Genomic DNA, 19,379 nt, shown 5'->3' with positions numbered 1-19,379 from the left:
AATCTTTGTTTGAGAAAAATGTGCCTATAGCCCAAATATAGATTTTTGGATACTATTAACGTCATGCCAAGGATTAGTCGTATCCCCCCCCCAAAAAAAAAACATTCGCCAAGGATAACGTTATCAATTCAGTAAAAATGCCAAATTGATGACAAAAAGTATTTCATAACTATTGGTGGCAATTCAATTCGACGTATTTTCTCTGGCATGGCAAGTTTGTTAGAAAGTATGCGAGAACGTTTTGTGCATGTGGTTTCTTTGATTTCTTCCTATGGGTGTTTTCAACTTATTAATATTAAGGGCTTATAACTATTATCTTTAACAGTAAATCTTATCAACTGGTTTTCAATCTAAATGAATTGTTATCAATACCTATAAGTAAAGAAAAATTACTCTCGTTAGACCTAGTATTATTTTTTTTAAACCATTGGTTTACTGCATGCATATATTTTTTTCTTTTTTTTCATGGTGAGACTTAACTTTATCAATTCGATTTCCTTCTGGATGCTTTATTATTAATAACAAAAAATAGACAAAAAGTATTGCATATTAGTATTAGTAATATTTTTTGTTCTCAAATTTGCAGGAATCCTGACAGGCAGTGTGTACAGAGACTATTCCTTGAAGCGAAATGGCTTTCCTGCCGAAAGTGTTGCCAACGGATCTGTGCTTCTTATCAAAACGCACGAATGGGGTGAAACGACGAGGCAGAAATTCCAGAAAGCTGTGCTTCTCATTAGAGACCCCTTCGGTTGTCTTGTAGCCGAATTTAACAGAAGAGCTGGAGGACATGTTGGTCATGCCTCGCCTGAGAAATTCCACAGAGGCAATGGTATAGTTTCAATTATTTTTTTATTGATCTATATAGAGTTTTCAATCAAAAGTTGTATAATCTCTAATATTCACATGATAATTTTTATATGTTGGACCTATCTAAAAGTTATGACATGAGTAATTTAAAAAAATATTCATTATGAGCAAGTGCTGCTTTACGAAGATTTAATAGGCATCAAAATCGGAACTCATAAAGGAGTTAGAAATTCATCTATTAACAAAAAGTACAAAAAAGATGTATAAAACCTTTATAAATTTCGATATAAAATAAACAGGCGCAAGCATATAAAAAAACTTCACAATCACAGTATTTTATATAAGCAGAAATATTGCATTCTTGTAATTGTAAATATAAAACATCACGACCAGTTCCCATTTTTAGCAAATATTTTGAACTTTATCCACCTTTCTTAACCTTAATGTTGATTGCAAGATTTGTAAAATTATTTTTTAATGAATCCGGATTTTTCAGATAATAAAATAATTTGGTCACTTTTAAACTCAAAAAAAAAAATCCTTTTTATATTCAATTTGACAAAAAGTAAAAAAAAAAAAAATCCTTAAAATGGTTGATCGAATGTAAATACTCTCCAAATATCGCAATATTTGTCGAAAGGCATAGGATTATTTTGCAAATCCTCAAAAATGCCAGCTGGTTAACTTTTTAAAATATGTCTTACAAAATTTGAAATGCATGTAGCTTTCTTGATATTCCATTTTATGATCCGTTGAAGTGCGACAAGAAAACTTCTCTTAGTATTACTATCAATTTTTTTCTTGCTTCAAACTCAAAAAGCAAATTTAAAAAAAAATCGAATTTTGTATATTATTTTCTGATGCTGAATTCGAATTTTTCATCAAATTATTTTTCTGTAAATGTATTATTATGGAACAGAGAATAATTCTATTTAATACAGATGATTTTTTTCCTTTCAATCATAAATTACGTGTTATAATTTTTTTTCTATGCGTAAATTGAACATCTTTTTTATATTTGTGCATTGTTTTCTATTTGTGAATATTTCAGGACCTTCTTCTAACTTTAAATCTGACAAAAATAAATAAATAAATAAAATTAGACTTTTCCAAAAAGAAATGATATCCAAACATCGCAATATTTGGCAAAATGCCTTAGGTTATTTTTTCCTCCTCTCAACAATAACAACTGATTAACTTTTTAAAAGTTGTCTTACAAATTAAAAAAAAAAAAATATGGCCAATAAATACTTTCACAATGAAAGCAACTACAATTAATCAAGCCACAAATAAAAAGGTTTAAAAAATGGGAACAGCGTACACAAAAACTCAAGCTAAAACCTAGATTCAACTACAAAGATTTCGAAATAATAAATAAGCTGCTTTACATTTATCAAATCCTCTTTTTCTCGCATTTGTTATAAAAGAGCTTCTTTAACTCTCATGCATTTTATATTTTATTTTTTATGTAAATGACTCACAATGGCGTGCTCTCTAGATTAAATTTTACCACAGACTTTTAAAATGCTAATAGAAAATTTTGCCTGAAAGGAAGTGAGGGAAAATTGTTGGAGGCTCTTACTTTAAAAGACCAACAATAAAAGGCACAAGTTATGCAAATAACATTAGTTCTACCATTGCATAGAGCCTACTAAAATGGAGCATTCTTTTACTATGCTTTTCCTTCCAACAAATAAAAATTTTCAAGCTTACTATTTCTCGTTTATGCGAGGGAAGTTTCAGAAAGTATAAATAGTTTCCTCGAGGCAACAAGACTTTTAATTCTTCATTTATACAAGTTGAGTCTGTGTAAAACTGCTTCATAAAAAGGAACTTCTAGGGTGAGTTCGCTGAAGCTTATTACCAGCAGTCTAAGAAGCAGTTTTAGAAAGAACTATAAAAAAATCCACAAAACATATTTAGAAAAGAAATGAAGCGCACATTTGAGAAGTAAAAAAATTGGTGGAAACAAATTTAAAGATTATTTTTTTCGTGGAATATATCAGGTCAGCATGAAAAAAAAGTTTATTTTTTTAAAAAAAAATAAAGTTCACTTTTTTTTAATAAAACTGTTTTTTTTAAAATAGTTTGCGAAGTCTAACTGAAATCAATTTTGATATATTGTAAATTCTAATTCTTACTTGGATAAAATATTATTTTTAATGAATAATTTGCTTTCAGTATTTATTAAAATGTTAAATATTGAAAATAATGATGAGTTGACTGCTCATCTTCGACCTTAGAGAGACGTGTATCTGCTGAAAATGAGAAAAATATGAAACTTGGAGCAAGCACATCACAGCTAAATAAAAATAAATTATAATTAACATGAACGCGGCTCGTTTTTCCTCTTTTCATTTCTCATTTGGGAGTCTTATTTTCGAATTTGGAATAAAGAAGTAAAACACAGCTAGATTTGGAAAACTTTCATTCATATGCATTTCTTTTTATTAAAAAAATTTAGCTAATTCCATGCTATTCTTATGGAAAATTAACGGAGAGATGTATACTTATAAATGTTAAGATTAGATACAAGCTAATATAGCAAGAAATAATAAAGGAAGGTAGTGAAAAAATATCAAATATTTCTAGTACTGTACTAAAAATACATAAGTGATTTCCTTTTAATAAAAGGCTGGAAAGACAAATCCAAGACATAAAAACTTAAAGCTCTCATAAAAATATTCTAGATGAATAAAACATTTAATTGCTTTCTATTTTAAAATAATTCAAAGAAAAGTATAAATATTCTAGTAAATATATTTGTCTTTTCTCAAATGACGCTAATCTATATACTTGAAATGTCATGCAACATCAATGAAACAATTTTGCAACCCAAATCATTGGGTGAATTTCGCTAATTTTTATTTTATTTGAAAGCATACATACATAAAATATTAATAGTCATCTACCCCCTACTAGGCTGGTCTCAATCTTAGAGAGAAATCACAAAAATAAATATAAAAGGTATCCCAAAACAGTGGAAAAACTTTTCTTCTCTATACATTTGAGCTATTTTATAGAAGTAATAGAATGCCGAGCAAGAAAATAAAATTCTTTGTTGCATCTGTGCGCTTTCTACAAAAACGCCATATTTAGTAACAAAGAACGTTTAAACACGTAGACGATTTATGCTGTATATAGTCATAATGCCGGCCTTGTTGTAAAAGAATACAAATGCTCCTTTCCAAATTTTCTGTATTTTTCTAGGAAGTGCGTTTACAGAAAGGTTTAGCGCTTACAAACTATAGGATCCTTACTTTTCCTGAGAGCAATGGATAGGATGAGGCCTTACATATTCAAATTATCCGATAGGCTAGTGTATGAACAGTCAATTATTCGAAAACACACACTGCAGAGAAATTTCAACTTAATAGTTGCATTTAAACAGTGTTGTATCAGTTCCTAGACTGATACATGAGCAAGTATACAATCGAAATCTAGAATTTTACAATTACATCTAGAATTTTACTTTAAATAAAATCATATCCTTCGTTTCTGAGAAATACAATTTAGATATATGACTATTACTTAAGCGAGATAAATGTTGCTTTAATGGATATAAAAATTACTTTAATTGAGACAAATGTTGCTTCAATCGAGATAAATATTGCTTTAACCGAGACTGCAATATTGAAAGTTTTTACTTTTGAAACGGTAAAAATCTGTTCCTCGTACAAAAAGTTCACCAACAGTGGTAATTTTTATAAATGTGTGGTCTGATATTTTTAAAAACTCGTTGGTTGGTTACATTTTGTACAATAACATGCTGAACGGTGACCAATTTATTCTATTATTTTTGAGTGGCATTATATCTGAACTAAGAGATGAATTGACTTTAGCCGTACTAGCTATGTGGATATTTGCCGACGCGTTCAAAGTCACTCAGATAGAAAAATTCAGATATGAACTCGATCGAAATACGCAAATATTACTTTAAAAAAATGCTATTTTGTACAGTTGCCGAAGGTGTTCATTTTGAATAAGTTTTAAGCCCTTTAATGCATTATATATTTTTTAACATTTAATTAAAAGTTAATAAATGCGTTTTTATTTTCTGATCTTGAGCTTTTAATGATCTTTCGTGATATATATATATATTATTCCTTAAAATCACAAAGTATAGTTCAAGCCAATAAATTTAGTCAAAAAAATCAATTAATTTAGTTAAAAATCAATAAATTTAGTCAAATAAATCAAGTAAAAAATAGTTCAAGTCAATAAATTTGCTTTTAATACATTAGCATGTTTTACAGACAGAATCATGAAACGTTGACCTTTATACTTTCACTTATTAACACTTTTTAACAGCAAAAATCGAAAAAAATGTAACCTTTGTAATTTTTCTTATCCCCTTCTACTGAAACCAAAATATTTTCATGCATTTAGGTACCTTCTTTGATGAAACTTTGCAATTAGAATTATATGTCTAATTGCAATAGTTCAGGAAATGACACCTTGTATATTCCCTATGAGGAAAAGTTCTGACTTTCAATTAATTACTACATCAATTTTGATAGTTGTTTTTCATATAAAAAGTTATAACTCTTAAACGGCCATCTTCTTTCCCACCATTTCTTTCCTTTTTTAAAGAGATATCGAAAAATGGAATTTTCACAGAACTCCATATATGCAATGACTGAACCGATTTCTCCATTTTTGAACCACTTTCTAAATTCAAGCTCAAATTCTTTTTTTTTTCAGAGAACCGTGAATATTATGAGTAAGTGAAATATAATTGAAATTAAATGAATCAAATATTTCCAATGAAGAAAGGTTCGCCAAAGATGGATAATTAATGTTTATTAATTCAAACATCTTTGACTTTAATAAAAATTTTTGTATACAGTTTCAATATTTTCATGCATGTATAAAAATATTTTTAAAAAGCGTTTTGTATTTATTTAATTTTTTTTCGAAAAAACTTTAATTTGCAAAAACGCTAATTGGGCATAGTATAATACATTTGCTTTTAAAAACCCTTTACAAACTTTATGATTTCAATTTTACTATTGAAAATTGCAGCCAATTGCTGCACAAATTATAACCTATTGGAATCCATCTAAAAGATAACTAATGATACAATCGTTAATTTTGGGAAATGTAGCATTTAAAATCATATTCAGTATTGTCAGCAAAAACAAGTACATTTCAAATTGTTGTTATAAAATTGTTTCTTTACTATTTTAACTATCCGCAATTAAATTTCTGAAACTAAAGAAAGTAATGTAATCGGGTAATTAAGTTTTACATTTCCATGGAATGTAGATTTGTAAAACATTCCCATTAGAAAACCAAAGAAAATTTTGAGAAGCATTAGTAGGAAAGCTTTTATTGATTTTTATTTTTACTTATCGCTAAATTAATTTTTGGAATTATGGAGGCTTTGCTTCAGAATGTCGTCCCCCTCTCTTGAATGAAACGATTCGATAATAGCTTAGGGTGACTTTTATTTGCCAAATCTCGGTTTTATCTGACTAAGAAATTTAATTAGCTAAGTACGTTAATCTCTTCTGATTGTTTAACATTAAGGAAATGAATTTATGAGTTGAACAGAGACAATATACAATATTTACGGTACGAGAATATGAAACTTTGAAATTGTTTCTGCTTATCAACAGTGATTCTGCAGGATGTTAACTATCCATCTATCTCACATTAACTTGAAAAGGTGGCACTTATTGATACAATCTTGGTGCCTGAGTAAAATATAATGACCATGTGCTACCCGCTTAGATAGGTGACGTCAACTGGTGGCAAATAATGGTGTTCCTATCGCGAAAACAATACAAGATACGAGGAAAAAGTCAATTACAAAACAGTAGAATGTCTTTAATTTAAAAAGAAATAAAATGCCTTCTGAGCAATAATGCTTAGAACAAAATTTGTAAAATGCATCTTTGTTTAAGGGCAATTTTCCAAATATGCGGCATTATAAATGACAACAGAAGGATTAATCTTTTATACAATAACCATCGCCTCAACGGCGTAGATTATTTCGAACATCAAAGATAAAAGTATCTTCTGATAACAAATAGTTATTTTTTATTATTTTCTTGTATACGAAAGGTAGGTAGTCTAGTGTGGAACTCAATGACACACACAAGAAGTAGAGCTAAACTAATTTATTAACTCAACTCTGAACTGAGAACACAGTAACTGACAGATCTTCTGCTTTTATACTAGCAGATAAAGTTCCAGAATACTTTTCTGGAGACAGTGAGAAAAGACCAGAACACTTGTCTGGGAAACTAAAGAAATGTCCAGAATCTTCTGGAACATAAAATGAAGATAAACATAAAATCAATTAATTTTATATTTACACAAACTGTGAATCGCAGGATTCGAACTCACAATCCCTTCATTATGATATCAGTGCTATGACCATTCGGCCATGGAGATTCGACTTTCTTTCTTCAATGCGGCAATATACAGTCTTGTATACGAGAGGAAATATTGTAATTATCAGAAAATTCGAATTTGAAATTTTGACGAATCTCCACGTTTCAGACCACCTTGAGTTCGAAAAACACATTTCTAGCATTACATCCACCTGTCTATTTGCGAACACGATAATACAAAAATACTTAGAGCGAGTTGGATGAAATTTGGTATATGGACTACGACTTAATTTGTAAATTTCTATAAAATTTTGAAGGAAATCCATCAGGAAGTCTATCTAACTGTTCGAGTACAAATGTATTCGAAGACTACAAAATGCAAAAAACGAATCAAATAAAATGTGTATACGCATAAGCTTAGCATTTAAAATATAGATTTTTGTCAAATTTTGAATCAAATCTGTCAAAAGGTTGACCGTCTGCCGGTTTGCATTTCATAAACGCAATGACTTGAAACAATGAAATTCAGTATGTTATCTTCGGATTACAATTGTAATTCCGTGTTACATTTTGGTGTCAAATGGCATGAGAAAATGCATCCAAAGTACAAATTCTCACAGTAGAGTTTAAAAAATACTGCCAATTTCACGCCAAAGGCCGACATTTTCTAATTATCGTTCATTGATATCATGCAAGATATTCGAGGCCTTACTTATGATTCAGAATTTTATGCGGGGTGAGAGGGATAAGAAAAAAATTATTGGGGAGGGTTATGTGAGAAAGTTTTGGGGAGATCACTGATACTGGTTTCATACGCTTTTCTGGCGAAAAAGTGATAAAAATCGAGAAGGGGGAAAAAAAAAAAAAAAACCCGCGTTTTATAAGTTTTTTTTTTTATACTGTTTAATTTTAGGTTCATATTTTTATGCAGGAATGAGTAGGATATAATCCTGATTAGGAAATATGCTAGAAGGTTTCGCTTAAACAACTCCCATTCAACTAACCTAATTAAATTCCATTTTTTAAGCATTCTCTTTAAGACTCACTAAATCTAACAGTATTTTTGTATCGGTTATCAGAAATGAAAACAAAAAATTTTAAATGACAGTTGACATTTTGTCATTAAATATTCTGCAAAAAGTTTATTGTAAATTGTAAATGCTTTGAGAAGAAAAAATTGTGTTTGCCATCTTGTGAATACACTTCGCTGAATATTTCAATTCATCAACCCAATAATAATAATACAGAAAGAAAAAAAAATCGAAATCATTTTTTAAGAGGTAGAGGATGGGGATTGAAATTTCGAAAGTTTCGCACGTATTTACAGGCCATTTTCATTTGTATAATAGGCAATTATACAAATAAAAATGGTAACTGACGTAGATATTAATAGCTGACTGAAGCATTGTAAGAATTATAAATACACTTTTTTTTTTTAGTAGACTGTACAAATATAAGATGCACCAAGAGTTTTTGTTTCGAAACTTCTAAGTTTTACGTATCAAATTCAGAAGTAACAAGAATTAAAATTACACAAGTTTCGAGAGCAAATTTGAATACAATCCATCAAGTGGTCATTTTCATTATTATCGATGGTGAACCAGAATTTAAATCTCAAAAATGATCTACAGTATGAAAAATAAATGTACTTCAGAAAATTTTGGTGACATTCTCCGATATAAGGTTTTGAAAATTTTTCTTGCTAATGGATTATTACAGAATAAATAAATTTAAATCCATTTTATTCAGGATAGAAAGAAACATATTACTAATAAAATGTAAATAATTTTACATTTTGTACCTTTTTAAAAATAAATGCTAATTGCATCGGATATAAAGATTATGAAATTTTGCTCCATTTATTTTTACCTCATCTCAGTCCATCATAATATAGTTAAATCACGTGATGTTTCTGTTACATGACAAAAGTAACTAAGCAGCCGTCCAAACTATACAATAATCTTTGCTTTTTCTCCTCCAAGATGTGTAGTAAATTTCAAAAGTAAATTGGTGTGGAGCATTCCACGTGCATGTATGTTCACAGCACGAAATGCATCCACTAAATAGAATTTAGATTATAAGTTATAAAGATATTTGCTTAAGATAGAATGATAAAAAATAAATAGGAAAAAAAATATGCATTATAAAAAAATCAGCTAACAAAAATAATTTACTTTAGAAGAAAAGAATATCACTGTATAAACCTAAATTCATTATAAATACATAAATACAAATTCCTCAAAATAATTTCAAAGGTTACCCAAAAATCACTCAAACTAAACACAATGAAGAAAACACAAATTAAATTCAACGAAGGAACAAAAATACAAACTAAATTCAATGAAGGGAAAAAATTAATGAGGGAAATATATGACGAATCAAACCTACTGAGATAGTGAAATGGTATTTTTTATTCATGTTTTACTAATCGATTGAAACCTTAACGTATTGATACAAACATTTAAATATTTCATTGTCATAAAAATGGTATGAGTTACTGTCGGACCCCTCCCAAGATATTTTCTCATTATTTTGATTATCTCTGAATAATTCGGTGTCTAACCTAGAGGGAGAACCTAACTGAGGGGGTTTAAAATCCGATTTTAATTTCCGCTGAAATTTTTTTGTGAGGCTCTTTGTTGCAGTACAATGAAACCGCTGTAATGTGCAAATTGTTGGATTCATGTCAGAAAAATTTATTTTTCATTTTGTTACTTGGCACTCCAAAAATTAGCTATTCTTATGCTTTAAATAACACCTTGGACAGCATTCAATTTATAACATTTGTTTTCGTCTTAATTTTATTCAACTTGAATCCATTTCATTCTTTTTTTCAATAGTTGTGACGCTCATGTTAAAAATTCTTTATTTATATAAATAAATGATAATGTAATAATTATTAATGGATTAAAATTATAAAATATTTAATTAACTTCAACGATAATTCAAAAATAAATTTTTATTTATTGATTAAAGCTTCTAATTACGTTCGTAAATCGATGCATAAAATATTATTGATTTCTAAAAGTATGAAATAATTAATTTAATGAAGGAGAAATAATCAATTTAACTATTGAGGAAATGAATTAATTAGCTTTAAATAACTGATAAACAATCCAACATTCACATTTTTTATTTGAAATGCAGAAAATACTTTTTTGATAATTAAATCCATATAAACTATAATATTATTCTTTGACGTGCAGTATTTATATTTCAATAAAAACAATCAAGAACTGGCATCAAAAAGACATCATATCTTGATTCCAAGATGTTTCTTATATTTCTTATTCGGATTAGTGTTATTCTTGTTCTGATTCTGCTATCTTTGCAATCAAGATTTTAGATCATATTCTTAAAAAAAATAAAAAATCGTTGCATTTGTGCGTCATACAAGTATCGAATTATCGCTTCTCAAGCTTATAAGATGAAATTAAATCATTATAAAACCCATAATTCAATACTAAAGTTATATATAACCGCAAAAATCTTAAGTATTTTATAGATTCTTATCTGAATCAGAAGGACAGCACATTCAGGAAAAAGAAAGTGTTATCTAATTATATAATGAAAAAAGCGGTAAGAAGATTAAAGGAGGTTTTAACCTTAATCCGATAATAATATTGATTTGTTTAATTTTATTAAAAATTTTACTTTTAATATAGCAAAGATTATGTGCAACATAAATGACTTTAGTGTTTTTATAACGCGCGTGAACACAAAAGCAGTAAGTAAAACAGTGAGAAGTTATGATGTAAAATATATTAAAAAATTTATCCAAATTAGAGAAAAAAATTATTCAGAAATAAAATTTATATCATGGAACAACTCATTTTTGGAATTTCAAGGTACTTATAAAAAATAGTTGTCAAACAATAATATTTTTCGAATTTATGAAATGATCTATTTATTACTAGATTTTCAATGTTTCATTTTGTATTTAGTTTTATTTGTATAAACGTTAGCATGTTAATATTTCTTTTAATGTTAAGGAAATAATTTGATTGCTTTATATCATTATAATAACATTTAATTCTTCTCAAAAATGAGTGCATGTCTTCAAATGAAAAGTATCAAATGGCAAAGATTTCATCAATTATTCGAAAATAATTAATTTCATTTCTATAAAGGCGAAATTAATTGATTCCAACTTTTCCCTCAAATTTTCTATTTTTAGAAATTATTATTTTTTTTTCTGTGCATCTTTTAGCAGTGACTATAATATTTTCATTTAGAAGCTTGTCTAAAAAAAGGAATAACAAAAAATACACATATTTTTGGTTTTAAATGCATTGACATCTATTTCAGTTGTTCTTTTTATACGTGAGGCAACATTATTTTAAAAAACAAAATAATTTCTTTATATTTGAATTTTGTTAAAAACAATAAACTGAAATTTTGAAATGCACTTACCTTTCGTGAAATTCCATTTAAAGATTTTTTGAAGCTGGCAAGAAATCTTAACGCTTTTTTTTTTTCTTTTAAGTGCTACTAAAAATGTTTCAATGTTAATTTTTTTTTAACATTGTTTTGTAATCTGATTCTGAATTTTTTAAATCAAATTATCTTTCTTGAAATGAGTTATTATAGAGCAGAGATACAGACGTATTTTTTTTCTTTCAGTTATAAATCGTGTGGTGCCGTCAATTATTCTATTTGTGTATAACCTTTTCTTTTTAGTTTAAAATCTATTTTATTCCAAAAAGAAAAAAATCGTTTGAAAACATCCTTTTACTTTCAGAATATTGCATATATTCCAAAAAAATTTTAACAAATAAGATATAAATTGAAAAAAATTAAAATTTATTTTTGTTTGGTCGCACTAGAGCACAAGTTTAATCACATTAGCCGATATTTAAATTGTTTATTAACTATTTTATTGCAAACGATCATGTTAAAAAGGCAAAAACAAGGTTATAAAATTATATTTAAATTTAATTTGGGAAAAAATCATTAAAATAAATTGAATTTGAAATAAAAAGCATTGCATGGAAATAAAACACACCATTAAAAAAGCTATTAAAAAATCATTTGATGTGATGTAAAAATTATTTTTTTGTCTGATAATATGCTCCAAAATTACTGAGGAAAAACGTTAGCATTAGGATTAACTTTAAAATATCAGAAAATCAAAATTTTGAGAAGCTTTTTTCTTTAGCAAACATCTGTTGTCCAATAAGCAACTATAAATCCAACTATCTGACAAATACAGCGTTTAGGCGATTTTTGCAGAAATTTAATGGAGTTCAATATAGTTTACAGATTGCATGCATGTTCAATCGATCAAACAAAAATTCATCTTCGTGTTATAGCAATTTTAACCAAAAAGTATTTAATATCTTCCAAAAAGTATTTAATATCGGAAAGCGCATAAGTTCAGCAACTAAAACAATGAAAAGTATTATTGTAAAATATATTTAAAAAAATGGTTTTTTTTTTTTTTTTTTTTTTTTAAATTTAGAAGAGAAAAATGGCATGGAAATAAAATTGATATCATTAATAAAATAAGTTCTTTTTTTTTAATTTAAGGTGGAGTAAAAATTGGTTTCGTGTTATAATATGTTTCGAAATTATAAAAGAAAAAGCTTTAACATTTCTATTCTTTCTTAATTATATACTTAAATAAAATTTTGAAAAATCCTTTCTTAGTGAGCATCTGCTACGCAAACAATTATTACACGTGAAATTTGATATCTTTATCATAATGCTATTTCGTTCATTGCAATTTACAAATAAGTATCCAGTCTATAAATGTTATCTATTTAAAATGAGCATTTAAAGATGCTAACATAGTATAAGCATTACTTATTTAAGCAATGCAAAAAAAGTATAAACAATTTTATACATAAAGACTTCAAAATAAAATGAGAAACATTGCTTCAAATATGCGATGCCATTCAGTCGGCATCATCTTAAAAATTCTAAGAACAAATGTAATTTTAAAAGTCACATATTGTGAATTCAGAATAGTTACTTTAAAAAGCGGATATTATATGCTTCAAAATGGCTAACCGCAGCCAAGAGGCTATTTAATTTCACGAAATTTGAGACAAGGGCATAAAAGAAGGGAATATAATTATTTTGAGAGAGCGAACGAGAGAAATGACTCTTTGATGATGCAATTTCCGTTCCCGAATACTCATTAGGATCGATTACAACTGATTTCTTTTTCTTTAGAACAAGCTATGGAACAGAGGATTGTGTTTTTATGCCAACAAACGTAGATCGAAATTCGAAACGAGAATATTTGAATTTAAAATTAATTCAACTGAAACGTTAGATTTCACTCTCTATATTGGAAATCCGATGAAAGTTTTGAATTACATTTATTTCTACGTTTGTCATTTTTTTCAATGGATCTAACACAAAATTTAATCATTTTTTTAAAACTTTGAACGAATCTCTATATAATATTGAACTTGAAAAATACTAAGAAAGAAATCGCATTCGAGTATTTTCCTATCGTACACTGATGGTTGTAAATCGTGGGTAAGTAGAATGTGTTTGAAAAAGATAGCAGGACAGTTTAAATCAGTAGCGCAGCTGTTATAAGTGTATGATGAAATTCCACAGATTTGGTAGTAAACGCCATCTATTGCCAACCGAACGTTTTAATACATGCATAGCGAAAATATGTGATGTTCTGGCTATATCACCAGTTGGTTTACTAGGAATACTGCTTATACTTAATTATATTTAAACCATATAACTTCGTGTTCGTGATTCTGACAAATTATCAGACATTAAAGCCGTGTTATTTTAATTCTCTTACATATCCTCCGTTCATTGTGTACATGGAACTTTCTAATGGAGATCGATCCCATGACATCATAGCACTATTAAAAACTTAAATGTCCTGTTCATCTATCTTCTAAATTTCACGGTGCTGGACTTTCATTTTTTTTTGTTATCCGTCTCGTAAACTACACAAATATAAAATAAAATCCTTTTTCTTTAGCTTTCAACATTGGAAGAAAATCACGAGATTAGATAGTCGATAAAACTATAAAAACAGTTTGATTTTCGGACAACAATATAATCAACTGTTGGAAGCTAAGCAAAATAAATAAATTGTCAAAGTAAAAGAAATATTCGCACGATAATTAAATTTGTATCACTAAAAAGATTCATTTTTTTTTCATGTAAAATTCATTTTTGGGAGATCTTGCAGATAAAGCCCAAAATTAAATTAAATTTTTTATTAATTAAAAAATGCTCTGAGGTACACATTCAAGTCCCTCCTAAGTACATATATGCCAAATTTGGTAACTATAGGTTAAATAATCTGGCCAATAAAGCGCCAATACACACACTTTCATCTTTATTATTAGTATAGACAACAAAAATATTAAACAAAATCTTTTTTTTTTTTTTTTTTTTTTCCAGCTTTCAAGAATGAGAGAAAATTATGATATTAAATATTTGAAGAACCAATGAAAATGGTTTGAGCTTCAGAAGAACAATTTTATATATTGTTGAATACTAGGAAAATAAAATTAAAAATTAGCCAAATTCAAGAAAAAGTTGCACGACTATTAAATTGGTTTCATTAAAGTGACTTAAAAAAAAAAATTGAAATGGTGAACAATTTATTTTTGTGTAACAATATTTTCAAAAGTCATCGTCGGAAAGCGCTAAAATTCATCTTAATTTTTAATTAAAATTTTAAAAAAGTTTCTCCGAGGGGCAAATCTGTCTTTTTAAGGTATATTTGTGAGAAATTTGGTAGCTGCAGTTCAAATGGGTTAGTTTGTTGAGCGTCAATGAACGCGTTCATCTGATGACCAATAATGACTGTTTGTAATAAATTACATAATTGAAATGTTCCTATAAGAGTTTTTTTATTTATTTATTTTTATTTTCTCGCATATGAAGTACAGAAAAGTATTGTAATCACCAAAAAATTCGAACTTGATATTTTGATGAATCTTCACATTTTAGACCTCCCGAGTTCGGAAAACATATTTTTTAAAAAATCCCCATTTGTATGCGACAAAGATAACACAAAAATGCCTTGAGCTAGAAGGATGAAATTTGGTTACACAACATTTGTAGATTTCTATCAAATTGTTCAAAATCTGTTCAGATTCGTCTGGTTCTTTGAATATACAGTGGAGGCCAAAATTGTGGACACTTCTGAAAATCGTTATGTTTTCTAACTTTGTATGCTTATAGAAAATGTTACATTTCACAAAATGCAAACTCTTACATATCATTTTAAAGAGAATTTAATGCTGAAGACAAAAAGTAAAATTCAAATATTTTCAATACAAAAAAAAGTTATTCTTACTTTAATCTGAATAACAAACACAGTGATGAAATTGATTGTAATTTCTGACTTTCCTGACCAATCGATGTTCTTATTCTGGGAACCAATAAAATGTTAATAACTGCCAGAAGAAGATGACATCATGCTAAAAGTGGAAACAGGTCATTATTGTGCTTTTTTCTATAGAAGGAAGACTGCTTTTTATGTAATCAAATCACAAGTAAGAAATTTTGTTAAGCTTTTTAATATTTAGTAGGAATTGTTGTAAATATTTCTAATATTTAGTCATGAATAGATTGGACACTTAGAAAGAGAACTAAGATTATTGTGTTACATGAATGTGGTATTTCCAATGCTGAAATTGCAAAACAGGTGGGTGGTTCAGTAACTACATATGGCGTCTGAAAGTTTTGTTTGCAATACCAGGAGACACATTTAATAAAAAGCAAAGCAGGAAATGGCTGAAAAAGGCACACCACATCTGTGCATGACAGAAAAATTAAAAGACTATATCTCCATGATGGAAGAATGTTATCAGCGGTCACCAGAAGTGAATTGAATGATGCTGGCATTTATGTCAGTTCAAGAACAACCAGGAGAACATTATTAGATGTTAGACTAAGAGGTAGAATACAACGAAAAAATTTACAGCAGTGTATAAAAAGATTACAGTGGGCAAAAGAACACATTAATTGGCCAGATGATCAGTGGTTACAAGTTATACGGAGTGATGAAACAAAGATATTGTATTTTTGGTAGCGATGACGAAAATAGGTAAAATATAGAATAGGCGAAGAGCTACATCCTGACTGCATTCAGGCAACTATGAAGAACTCAGTCAGATTTGGTCATGCATGTCAGCAGACGGTATTGGTCTCTTCCATGTTATCGATGGGACATTAAATGCAAGAAAATACATTGACACTATTCTAGAGCCAAAACTTACACCATCCATCAGTGATCTCTTTCCCAACAATGCATCATTTATTTTTCAGCAGGATTCAGCTCCTTGCCATACAGCAAAAATATCGGAAGTGTGATTTAGTACAAAGAGCATTGAATTGTTATCATGGCCAGGAAACAATCCTAAACTCAAAATTATTGAGAACTTACGGTATCGTTTGAAAACTCTTATACATATGAAGCGTTCATCAAATAAAAAAAGATTGATTGAGTCTATAATTGTTTCCTGTCATCATGCAATAACGAAGGAAGATCTTAAAACTGTCGTCAGCTCAATGAAACATCAATGTGAAGCCGTAATAAAAAATAATGCTACCTTACTAAGCACTGATAACTCACTGCAGTCATCAGCATCTAATGTATCTCATAATTATTGCCTCTCAACTTTTTTGTATTGCAAACATTTGAATTTTACTTATTGTATTGAAATCAGCATTAAATTCTCTCTAAAATGATATGTAAGAGTTTGAATTTTGTGAAACGTTACATTTTCAATAAGCATACAAAGTTAGAAAACATTAAAATTTTCAAAAGTGTCCACAATTTTGGCCACCACTGTAAGTTAACACGATAACTACAAAATGAAGACAGCTAAAATGATAAAATTTGATAAACATATTTAGTATCTATATTGTAGGCATTTTTACGAATTTTGAACCAAATCCAACAAGGAGTTGTTCATCTTTCAGTTTGTATTTTAAAACACTTGTAAATGCGATAATTCAAAAATGCAATGACTTAAATATGTCAAATTTGATGTGTTATTTTGTCATTACAAGTGCAGTTTTGTATCAATCGGTTGAGAAAAATGGGTTTTTGGATATTATTTAACGCATGCCAGGTATTAATCACCAAAAAACCAACCAAGATAAGATAGATTCAGTAAAAATGCTAAATATAGGCCAAAAGTTATTATTTCGTAACAATTCACGCGTTCTATGGGATAACACTTTTAATATGCGAGAAAGTTTGGGGGAGACCTCTCTCGCTGGTTCCTATAACAGAAAGATATCAATATAATGTTGCGAAACCAGAGTAACTACAAAAATTAATGTTCCTTCCCTTTGTCTTTACAGCATGGCCAAATTTTGTGGCAACTCATTCCAAACTGTGGATGGAGAGCATTTTAGACTGGCTCCAGTTTGAAGGTCCACTGCTTGTCATAAGGTACGAAACGATTACCCAAGAATTACCAGGGCAACTCATCCGTCTGCTCAAGTTCTTGGACGCCAACGTAACCTGGAATGCATTTCAATGCATACTTCGAAACAGAGATGGAATCTTTAGACGCGCAAAGAAACAATTAAATTTCGAGTTGTTCGACGAATCCATGAAACGTACTATTGAAGGTTACAAGGCCATTATCGAAACAGCTCTGCGATATCATGAGCAGGGAGTGAAATTCGACATACACAATACAACTTTACTACAGTCAAGTGCCAATAATGGAAGCAATTTTGAAGTGATGCCAATGACTTATATAGAAAAAGCACAAATCGAAAATGGATCTTGATACAGCTTTATGCACTTTTAATTTGTGATTTTTGAATAGAAAATGATGTGTTCTTGTTATGTTACTACAAAGAGGTTGAGTACAAATCTTAGTCAGGTGAACAGTAGTAAAAATGGTTAGCTTCTGAGTCATTTCATCTTATATGTACAATCATAATATACGTTCCACATCTGCCATATAATACCAAAGTGATAAGCCGGCAACATTTTTTATAATAAAACTATTTATTCGTGACTTTTTTTTTTATTTATTTAAAAGCACAGTCAGAACAGAAAACATCAAAGAAATGAAAAATTTTAAACAGTTAAATCTAAATTAAATCTAATTGAAAATAACTAATTTTTAAAAAATTATATCCATTTTATGAAATATTTAAATATAATCTTAAAAAAAAATCGTCATTTTTTGAAATTAAGAAGCTGGCATGCTTCTGCATTATACATTACTTCACTAATTAATAATTTTATTTAAAAAAATTAGCATTATTTTTGAAAGAACATTCGTCTCAGTAACCACCTTACTTTCTGGAATTGACGATTTGACATCGATCGCAATATAAGGTACACAAAAGCAGATTTCAACCAGAACTTTCCAGGTTTTCATGAAAATAATTATTAGAACAGAAAACATCACAGAAATGAAAAATTCAAAATAGCGAAATCAAATAGCTAAAAAATAAATAAAATTGGAACCTTTTTCAGAAGTGTTTAAATACAATCTTAAAAAAGGGGTATTTTATAAAGTGAAGAAATTTTGTATAATGCGGAAATCTGGCGTGTTTCAACATTATACAGAGAATAATGAACACAGAAAATTAATAACTTTTTAAAAGTGAATTGTTGTACGTGTAAGTGTAGAAAAATAAACAACCTTTAAATAAGTTTTTGAACATTAATCGATATAACAATAACTTATATACATATATATAAGAAATAGTTAAAAATATAAGCATTATGAAAATTCCAATTAAAAATTATTTCTGAAACAATCTAAAAAAACTAAAATTATTTCTGATTCAAACTAAAAAAGCACAATTTTAATAATTAGTTGTGATTGTTTTTTAGTTAGTTAGTATTTTGTTATTGTAATTTATTGTTTTATTTCTGTAAAAATTGGTGTATCTCTTAGGCCATATTTTTATCATCTCTTATCCTTTTCAATTTCAGGGGTTTTTTGATCATGAAGGGTCAATATTGTTGGATAAAAAGTCAGACCCCTCACAGAAAAAAAACCTTTGTTTTGAATCCCTGTCTGAGGGTGACCCTTGAGAAAGTCTTAAAGCCGTATTCTTTTTTTATGTTTGATTTTTTTCGATTCCTTTTTATTTTTACTAAGTTGGTTATATATATCTTAGATTTTATTTTGAAGGAGGGATTAATTTTATTCAGAAATATTAATATCTTAAGAAACACATATATAGTAAAGAGACAACGAATATTAAAATATATATCATAAACGAATTAGCAAAACATGATTTCAGCTG

General features: G+C 28.4%; 1 protein-coding gene across 1 annotated transcript in view; it reads left to right on the top strand.

Moving 5' to 3' along the window:
- The window catches only part of LOC129966104 (WSCD family member GA21586-like), a 59,664-nt gene extending 41,573 nt beyond the window's left edge, over positions 1-18,091 (top strand). The window contains exons 2-3 of the mRNA XM_056080484.1: positions 587-832; positions 17,460-18,091. Coding sequence (XP_055936459.1) covers positions 587-832; positions 17,460-17,896 — 683 coding nt within the window. The 3' untranslated portion in view covers positions 17,897-18,091. The remainder of the gene's footprint in view (positions 1-586; positions 833-17,459) is intronic.
- The last annotated feature ends 1,288 nt before the right edge of the window (positions 18,092-19,379 follow it).

This window comes from Argiope bruennichi, chromosome 4 (assembly GCF_947563725.1).
Source record: "Argiope bruennichi chromosome 4, qqArgBrue1.1, whole genome shotgun sequence".
Classification (NCBI taxonomy): Eukaryota; Metazoa; Arthropoda; class Arachnida; order Araneae; family Araneidae; genus Argiope; species Argiope bruennichi.
This window is presented reverse-complemented; position numbering and strand designations above follow the sequence as displayed.